This window comes from Gadus macrocephalus, chromosome 1, assembly GCF_031168955.1.
Source record: "Gadus macrocephalus chromosome 1, ASM3116895v1".
In the NCBI taxonomy this organism is placed as follows: Eukaryota; Metazoa; Chordata; class Actinopteri; order Gadiformes; family Gadidae; genus Gadus; species Gadus macrocephalus.
This window is the reverse complement of record NC_082382.1, coordinates 9,867,207-9,877,152: the sequence shown is the minus strand read 5'-3', so window position 1 is coordinate 9,877,152 and position 9,946 is coordinate 9,867,207. Positions and strand designations below refer to the sequence as shown.

At 49.0% G+C, this 9,946-nt stretch overlaps 1 protein-coding gene across 1 annotated transcript in view; it reads right to left on the bottom strand.

Moving 5' to 3' along the window:
* The window catches only part of LOC132460241 (uncharacterized), a 14,617-nt gene extending 6,002 nt beyond the window's left edge, over window positions 1–8,615 (bottom strand). The window contains exons 1-3 of the mRNA XM_060055325.1: window positions 7,169–8,615; window positions 6,794–6,861; window positions 6,084–6,168 (exon numbers count right to left, since the gene is read on the bottom strand). Coding sequence (XP_059911308.1) covers window positions 6,084–6,168; window positions 6,794–6,861; window positions 7,169–7,790 — 775 coding nt within the window. The 5' untranslated portion in view covers window positions 7,791–8,615. The remainder of the gene's footprint in view (window positions 1–6,083; window positions 6,169–6,793; window positions 6,862–7,168) is intronic.
* Between the last annotated feature and the right edge of the window lie 1,331 nt (window positions 8,616–9,946).

Below are 9,946 nucleotides of genomic sequence, written 5' to 3'. Positions count from 1 at the left end.
ATCACAGGGCGCCTGATAAAGGTTGAGGTTCATGGGAGTCTGACACTGGATGATGGGGGATAATATCTCAATGGTGCGTCTCTTCCTTGTGGAACCCATCCCGCCTCTCCTCCTCCATTGCTCCCCCTCTTCTCGTCAGCCCCCTGCACCCGCTCTGCCCCCCCCCCTCTCTCTCTCTCTCTCTCTCTCTCTCTCTCTCTCTCCTCTCTCTCTCTCTCTCTCTCTCCCTCTATCAATTTGAAGGTCCCTTCATTAAATCCACATTAGGAACACCCTGCTCTACCCCTTCTGTCCCTATCACATCTCTCTCTCTCTCTCTCTCTCTCTCTCTCTCTCTCTCTCTCTCTCTCTCTCTCTCTCTCTCTCTCTCTCCTCTTTCTCCTTCTCTCTCTCTCTCTCTCTCTTTCTCCTTCTCTCTCTCTCTCTCTCTCTCTCTCTTTCTCCTTCTCTCTCTCTCTCTCTCTCTCTCTCTCTCCCTCTCTCCCTCTCTCTCTTTCTCTCTCTCACTCCCTCTCTCTCTTTCTCTCTCTCTCTCTCTCCCTCCTTCTCTTCCTCTCCTCTCTCTCTCTCTCCCTCCCTCACTCCCTCCCTCTGCCTCTCTATCCCTCCTTCTCTCTCTTTCCCTCCTCTCTCTCTCTCTCAGACAGATACACATATGCGTTGTCTGTAATGATCATTATTTGATAGAGTGTATGACATTCCCAATATCCCATGCAGAGTCACAGAGAGTCCCTCTGGTCTGAGGTCTGACACCATTGATGTCCCAGCCACTGGCTCACTGTGCCATGTAAATGATACACGCACGCGTGCCACAACGTCACAATGTTCGTTCTGCCATTTCAGTGCAATTACCATACTGTCCTAGATTGTTAAATGTTGGCCTTGCAAAGGCGTTACAAATGACAGGAGTGGTGTGGCAGAAAGATTATTGCTGTGTGTGTGTGTGTGTGGTGTGTGTGTGTGTGTGTGTGTGTGTGTGTGTGTGTGTGTGTGTGTGTGTGTGTGTGTGTGTGTGTGCGTGTGTGTGTGTGTGTGTGCGTGTGTGTGTGTGTTTGTGTAAGAAGGTGCAAGCAGGTGCGTGTATGCGTTTATGCATCTGTGTGTAGGTGTGTGTGTGTTTGTGTATGCGTGTGTTTTTTTGCAGGTGTGCATTTGTGTGTGTGTGTGTGTGCTTGCGTGTGTGTGCGTGTGTCTGTGCGTGTGTGTGTGTGGCAGAACACAGACTCTCCCACACAGGGGGAGCCCCCAGCCAGTTAAAAATGGTGTTAATTTCTCCTCCTATGGGAAAGCAAGAACTGTCTCTCCATGGCAACAGAGAGGGTGCTGAAGGGAGGAAACCAGGAGTGTGTGATCAGCGACCCCCTCTTTGTACAAACACACACACACACACGCAAAAACACACACACACACCCTCCGAAACAGACGCACCTTCATGCAAGCAGACAGACTATTATATAGACTATGTATTTTGTCTCACCTATGTTCTCTCACTGAGCATATACCCATTCAATTATATACAAACCCCTATGAACGACTCTCTATTTATATAATAAATGTTAATAAATGCTTTATTTTTGAATAGGGACAGTGCACATTAATAAAAATGTATGTTTAAACATCTTTGTAAACATGCCGGATTATAGCAGAGCTGCTGATTTGCATCCGTAGCCCTAATAAAATAAATATAAAAGAACAAACTTATTAACACATATTTAGATTCCTACTTTCACATTATTGCACCTTTCTAACCAAGCATGTGTGTGTGTGTGTGTGTGTGTGTGTGGTGTGTGTGTGTGTGTGTGTGTGTGTGTGTGTGTGTGTGTGTGTGTGTGTGTGTGTGTGTGTTTGTGTGTGTGTGTGTGTGTGTGTGTGTGTGTCAGTGTGTAAAAGAGACACCGTAAAATGAACAGAGGTCAATCAGTAATACAAACATAAGTTAGGCTGACATCTGGCCCGTTCTTAGGGCTAGGACATCGGCCAGAGGCCAGGGCCGGCCAGGATATTGAGCATGTGCTCTTTGAGCGCAGCAGTACGAGTGCATGTGTGGCCTCTAACAGGCAGAGACCAGAGAGGGCCGAACAAACAGGGTTGGCTGAAACGCAAGGGGCCCACTATGCAAAGCTATCATCAATGCAAATGTAGTTCAATAATAGGAGCCCTATTGTGTTGACTCCCTGGCCCCTCCGAAGAGGAGAGCTCTCAGGAGGGACACAGACTAATTAATCAGATAATAATCACAAGGTTCTTCCCCCATTTTCATGGCAAGGCGCAAACATTTGAGGCCCATTTTGAAAGCCACTTATTAAGGACGCTTACCGATATTTTATCGACTCAAGGACAAAAAAAAACACAACCATTGAGTCACTGTCTGTGTATGACGCGTCCTTCAAACCTATAACCTTATCTGGATTGTCATTTTTTTCCTGTGTTTTTTGGGTGTGTTTGCCATAATGATCCTTCAACGTTAATTAACCTTTTGATATTTTGACATCACTTCAATTTCAGTCTTGATTTTCAATTGAGGTTAGCGATTGTTGAAAGAGACATCCCCTGTGATACTCTCTACACTGTTCAAAGACTTTGAACATACTTTTTTAACAAGGCATGTACACGCTATGATTGATGCACATTGAAAAAAAGGAAAAGGATTGTCAGGCCTTACATGCAAGAAATAAATAAAGCTTAAATACCAGATTTGTTTGGCCGCACAGTGTGTAAACCACTGCCTTCTTTCCATTTAGGTAGATCACTTCAAATCAACTTCTACTCGATATGTTTACCAGATACATAGATCAAATTACTACTTTACCATAAGAAATGTCCTCTTTTAAGCATTTTCACAAGGATCATGCTCATGGAGCCGAACCTGAATAGTAAGAGTTGTTCTTTGTCCAGCAACACCTGATAACATGTAGATATATTTACAGGTCTCAGTTGGCATGGCAACAAAAAAGCAATGCTCCCATCCTTTGAAAATGGCACCATTGTGTCCTCAGATCACCACCAAAAGTAAAATATGGATACAATATTCAATGGTAGTAAAGGATGGGTCTTTCACTCTGAACATCCATATTCACAGCGATGATCTGAGAACAATGGGCCTCTGTGTGTTGTGCTGTGTTGTGTTGTGTTGTGTTGTGTTGTGCTGTGCTGTGTTGTGTTGTGCTGTGATTTGTTGTGTTGTGCTGTGCTGTGTTGTGTTGTGTTGTGTTGTGTTGTTTTGTGTTGTGCTGCATTGTGTTGTGTTGTGCTGCGTAGTGTTGGCTGTGTTGTGCTGTGTTGTGTTTTGTTGTGTTGTGTTTTGTTGCATTGCGTTGTGTTGTGCTGTGCTGTGCTCTGCTGTGCTGTGTGCGTTGTGTTGTGTTGTGCTCTTTTGTGTTGTGCTGCGTCGTGTTGTGTTGTGTTGTGTTGTGCTGTGCTGCGTCGTGTTGTGTTGCGTTGTGTCGTGTTGTCTTGTGTTGTGCTCTGTTGTGTTGTGCTGCGTCGTGTTGTGTTGCGTTGTGTCGTGTTGTCTTGTGTTGTGCTCTGTTGTGCTGTGCTGTGCTGTGCTGCGTCGTGTTGTGTTGTGCTCTGTTGTGCTGTGCTGTGCTGTGCTGCGTCGTGTTGTGTTGCGTTGTGTTGTCTTGTGTTGTGCTCTGTTGTGCTGTGCTGTGCTGTGCTGCGTCGTGTTGTGTTGCGTTGTGTTGTCTTGTGTTGTGCTCTGTTGTGCTGTGCTGTGCTGCGTCGTGTTGTGTTGTCTTGTGTTGTGTTGTGTTGTGCTCTGTTGTGCTGTGCTGCGTCGTGTTGTGTTGTGTTGTGTCGTGTTGTGTTGTCTTGTGTTGTGTCGTGTTGTGTTGTGTTGTGCTCTGTTGTGCTGTGCTGTGCTGCGTCTCTGGCTCCCTCCCCCTCCTCCACCACGGGGTCCTCTAATCGGGGCATAATGAGGGCTAATCGAGGCTGCCTCTCCACACCGACCGCCGTCCAGACCCTCCCTGAGCCCCAGGAAGAGCCTCCCCGAGAGGGCCCGGCCCGCCCAGAGGCAGGGGGTGATCCACACGCAGCAACAAAGAGGAACCAAAGAGAAGCGCCACGGCCTCCCCCTAACCGGCCGCACACAAACATCTGTGTGGCGGCGCCCAGCGGCCACCTCCCCGCCCCGCCCCGCCCCTCCTCCCTCTGTCCCGTCCATACACACGTACACACTGGTGGGCCCTTGTCCCTGCCTCGCTATCCCCCGGAGAAGAGACCTCCTCTGTCCGCCCATCCACCGACATCCTTCCCTTCCCCCCTGCCCGGCCCCCCCCCCCCGCCGTTTAGCCCTGTGCTCGGCCCCCACACTGGAACTTGGCACACCTCAGGAGCAGCTGCAGCGGGGCTTCCAATGCAAGTGCTCAGGACACGCCCTCCAGCCCCCCTGCCCCCCCAGCCGTATGAGGGGGCATTAGGCGCTGGGTGTGTGCGTGTGTGTGGGTGCGTGTGTGTGTGGGAGTGTGTGTGTATGTGTGTGTGTTTCTGTGCGTTTGTGTGTGTGTTTGTGTGTGTGTGTGTGTGTGTGTGCGTTTGTGTGTGTGTGTGTGTGTGCTTGTGTGTGTGTGTGTGTGTGTGTGTGTGTGTGTGTGTGTGTGTGTGTGTGTGTGTGTGTGTGTGTGTGTGTGTGTGTGTGTTTGCTTGCGTATGTGTGTGTGTGTGGGGGGGTTGTACTGTGTGTGTGTGTGTGTGTGTGTGTGTGTGTGTGTGTGTGTGTGTGAGTGTGTGTGTGTGTGTGTTTGTGTGCGTATGTGTGTGTGTGTGGGGGGGTTGTACTGTGTGTGTGTGTGTGTGTGTGTGTGTGTGTGTGTGTGTGTGTGTGTGTGTGTGTGTGTGTGTGTGTGTGTGTTGTGTGCGTGTGTGTGTGTGTGTGTGTGTGTGTGTGTGTGTGTGTGTGTGTGTGTTTGTTTTTTTGTTTGTGTGCGTGTGTGCTGGGACTTTGGCTTGGGGGTGCATGTACTTGTGTGTATAAATATGAGCATGAATATACGTGTTGTGTATATAGCGAACCATGGCTTCACATAACGACTCAGTCATAGACCCTATCTGTGTGGCTTAAGTCAAGTCGTTATAATACAGGCTACATTTCAGGGAGCAATAATTGGGTCTTTTGTTCCGGGGCTCATCATCAGAAGCAGCCCCGTATTGGCTGTTGTCAAGAGTGTTGCTCAAATTCCCAAAAGTGAAGCAGAATCAGCGGGAGGTTTGTCTGCTGCTTTATGACTTTAACGCAACAGAAGCCAGGCCTCACCTTAGATTTGGTCCCAGACATTAATGCAGCCTCTCCGGCTGGACAAAATAACCAAATGTGAAACCCATATTTTTTTACTGGGTTCCTACAGACCACCTAGTGGGGGGATGCACACAGCGTTCCTTTAATGGGCCACATTGTTCTGGGACAACAGGTCGTCCCGGACAGAACTCCACATTACCTGATTATTTATTATTTTAACAAATAGCAATATTGAGATAACATTGAAATAATAATAATAAATAATAAAAATTAACTCTGCATTGTAAATCGAATTGTAAATATAATGCAATGACAAAACAGACCTTTTTTCTATGAATGACATCTGACACTGCCAGGACATTAGGAGAGTTTAGGGACTGTACTTTACAAGTTTTTCTTTTCTAAACAGGAAAAACACCTGTGGCAGCATTGATGCCCTAGCCGTATTAAATCAGCCATCAACGGCTAACATATAATATTCATGGCACTGTGGGCCCACAGTAAACACGGTCCTGTTTTGCTCGCGTTATTCCTGGGAGAGTCCGTCCCTATAATAAGGGGGGGAGGTGATTATTCCCCATAGATGTTTTTTAAAATGGTGGTTGGCTCTCGACTGGCACAGTGGGCTCGGACTACCCCGAGAGAGGCCTATACGTGCGCGTTCACGTAGACGCGACCCCGAGTCAGCACTCATGCAGACTGTATAAATGATTAGCCTACTGGATTTGTAACTTGTTCTGGTATGGGCCAGAAATCGCATTAACCAGAGAACTGCGCTCATCACATATCTAGGTCTTATACCGTATAGCATATATGTGGTCATCATCATACTAAATGCACGGACAGGGCGGACGTATTGTAATTGATGATTCGGCTAGGGACACTGACATATTTGAAATATTTGACACATCATGGACTTGCTCGTAGGTCTAGGTGTAGGTGTGTAATTGGCCGGACCGCTGTAGGACGCGGGGTGCTATCCTCCAAGAGGACCTTTTGTTCCATAAAGACCCAAATGCGGTCACCAAATTGCGCACAGGCGTCAAAGCCAATTCCAAATTAATGAATCGATTTTAATCGTTTTGGGATAAGTCGGTTGATTTATCCATTTGTATCAGAGCTACAGTCGATAAACACAAAGGGTGAATCTATAGGCGGTACAGGTGTTGCCAAAGCAACGAGATGTGAGCCGAGCCGCATCCCGCCCAGGACAATGAAAAGTGCCTTTCAAACATTGCCGCTGAGAAAACTAAAGAATGGCGTTTTCTGGAGACGAGCGTAATCAAACGACGATAAGCTATGTATTCAACGTTTTAAACGGAGAAACAGCGCACAGCCCCGCACGCCTCCTGTGCCGGAATGGCCGGTCTCCCCGTGACGGGACCAGTGGCGACGCACGTCCGGAATCCGGATCCGACGTCGATATGCAAACGTGTAGAAAAACAAAGTGGGCTAGAATAATAATCATCCATACATCATTCGTACAACTCATTTTAAGTTGAATTCCGCAAAATATCGCCTTCATCTTTTCTTTTTGTGGAGGTATAATCTGACATAGAACCCAGCCGTCCCTTCGCACGCACTGAAGCCTCCTCGTCCCGTTTGGACCTGCTGGAGATCAGCTGCGGTCCGCCAGTGGACGTTCATCAAGTAGATCATGATCTCAACTCGCCAGCACGTTATTAACCGGGATCCGAGCCCATGGAGGGACGGCTATGCATGACAGCCTACCTTGCGTTTGCCTCAAGGCACCGGCGTTGCTATGGTAGCAAGGATGAGAGTAGGCTGTTCTGGTCGGGAACAGGACAAACTGAACCACCATTTGTATACATAAAGGCCTGCGCATACGGGATAGCGAAACATGGCTAAGTTATCGTTTATTGGTGAAGCTTGTCGGACTCGTGCAGAATGGAATAAAAACAACTTAACAGGCGGCGACGGGACACCCCATGCGCGCGTCCACGCGCACGCATTCTCTTCCTCTCTCTCTGTAGACACACATACACACACGCACAACCACACACACGCGCGCGCACACACACACACACACACACACACACACACACACACACACACACAGGCGCACACAATAACACACACACACACACACACACACACACACACACACACACACACACACACACACACACACACACACACACACACACACACACACACACACACACACACACTCATACGCACACTTTACCGTTGACTTGACCGGGACGTATAGAACCGGCTTCCCTGACGTCCCCTTCTTGTTGTGCTCTCCCAGGACGTTGTTCCCGACCTGGAATCCTTTAGACTTCACCCAGAATTTAAATTTGGCGTTGATGTGGCTGTTGTCGACATACACGCCGTCCGACTCGTCGTTCTGTAACAATGTCTGCATGATTTTGTTGTATTTTCTCCGGGTGACCGTCTTTGTTTTCCCCGAGTCTCCATATGTCCTGAGACACCAGTCTTGAAATTCACTAAACATCTCCGCCTCCAGGACCACCGGACTCCGGCTCCGTTTGGGCACATCCATGCACGCCTTCTTCGTTGCCATTGCTCCTCTCCTCTCGCTCGCTCTCTTAACTCGCTATAGGACGAAGCGGCTCAATAAACGGGCTTCAGCGTCTGTCTCTGTGTGTGTGTGTGTGTGTGTGTGTGTGTGTGTGTGTGTGTGTGTGTGTGTGTGTGTGTGTGTGTGTGTGTGTGTGTGTGTGTGTGTGTGTGTGTGTGTGTGTGTGTGTCGATCCTCTTCTCCAGCCCCCCCGTCCCGCGTCGAGGTCGGTTCACGCGACGATGGGGATTCTCTCTTCCTTGTGCTCGCGAACGAGAAAACGACCATGAAAGTGATCGGGTTCAGCCGGTACACACCTGTTTGCAGAGATGCTGTGCTGTCCCGAACCGCAACGGCAAAATGTCACTTGCTCGCATCCTCCTCCAGTGAGGAACAGAGAGGGGGCTGTCCTACGCGGAGCGGGTCTCTCCCACCTGTGCGTAAACGACTTGGAGGGTAGAATGGGGAACGGGGGGGGGGGGGGACGGAGTCCTCGCTTAACAACAAAGAGCACGAACACACACAAACGTTGCCTGTGTGTTCTGCACCGACCTACTTTCTTTCAATAAACCCTGTTTTCTGGTGCGGGGTTGATGAACCTCCGATGAGCAGAGATCCTCGCGTTAGGCGGTGGACAGGCTGCGTGCACGCGCTTATCCGAGCATCGCCACCTGGGATCTGCTCGGTGCTGCTGCACACCTGTTTGAATGAATGGCACTTTCGCCTGCACCGTCCGGGATCGTCTGGTAGTGGGGCTTCGCGTTGTCTAAAATAAAGATGTGATCATCAGGCGACGACACGGGCTGTTTCACCGCCCTGCCCCGGACCATGATAGTGCCTCATCACTGGGATGGGGGGGGGGGGGCGGGGGGGGGGGGGGGGGGGCAAGTCGTACGGAAAGAAAATGTCCGATTTGGAGATGGCGTGGATGGATTTTCTTTCTTAATCAAAATGCTTGAAAGCACGTTGTAGACACAACTATTAACATCCACGTTTAACCTGATCGTTTACTAAGACGGCTCAGCTGAATAGCCTACATTGACAGCGTGAAATGGGACCGACAGAATCGCGCCGGCCAGTATGAGTCCGATCGCGAATTCCAAGCACGGCTTTCTTAATAACACCTTATAACATCATTCTCAGATATAGATTGGACGAAAATTATACGAGTCCAAATGAAAAAATATAGATCTCGCATCAATTCGATCCCACCCCAGAACGGCAAACTAAAAAGTTTGACCAGGAATAAAGGTGTCATACATGAATGCATGCATGCTTTTTCGTGTCTTTCGTGTAAACGCGTCTAGTTTGTGTGCCGATGTGCTGCCCTGGTGCACGACGTGGTGCATGTGTGTGTGCGTGGCTCCTCTTGGCCTGTGCATCGTGGGGCCATGCTGGCGGTGGTGGCTGCTGCTGTTGCCATGACAGCAGCACAGCAGTGGCTCTGGCTGTGCATGCAGCGGGTGAGTGGGATGCCCCATCCTCATCTCTCTATCCTGACTCAGAACACGGAATGCTGGACAACAGCCCCACCCCGACCTGCATCCACCGCATGCCGAATAATCAACAGCTAAACACTCGATCAATAGGTCATCAAAAAGTGTAAGCGCGTGTACGTGTGCGTCGACGTCGTGTGTGTGTGTGTGTGTGTGTGTGTGTGTGTGTGTGTGTGTGTGTGTGTGTGTGTGTGTGTGTGTGTGTGTGTGTGTGTGTGTGTGTGTGTGTGTGTGTGTGTGTGGCAGGGGGATGACCAAAGCAAGTGGAGGCCATTTCATTCAGTTTCATCATTTGCTTCTACTTTTATTTATCTCTTAGGAGTGCTCTAAGTGAAAGATGGATGCTGTAGGTCTAAACTATTGGGATCACATTTAATTTCCAAGAATTTTCCCAATTTCCAAATTTGTCATTTGGCACACAACTGTAAAATGCTTTTCGGAGAGAACACACACACACACACACGCGCGCGCACACGCACACACACACACACACACACACACACACACACACACACACACACACACACACACACACACACACACACACCCTAAGCTAAGCTTTTTACAAATGCCGATACGTTCTAGTATAAAGTGCTGCGATATTACTAAAGCAGGATCGGGCCCCCTCCGAGTAGAGCGAGTCGCTTGCCCCTGTAACCGCTG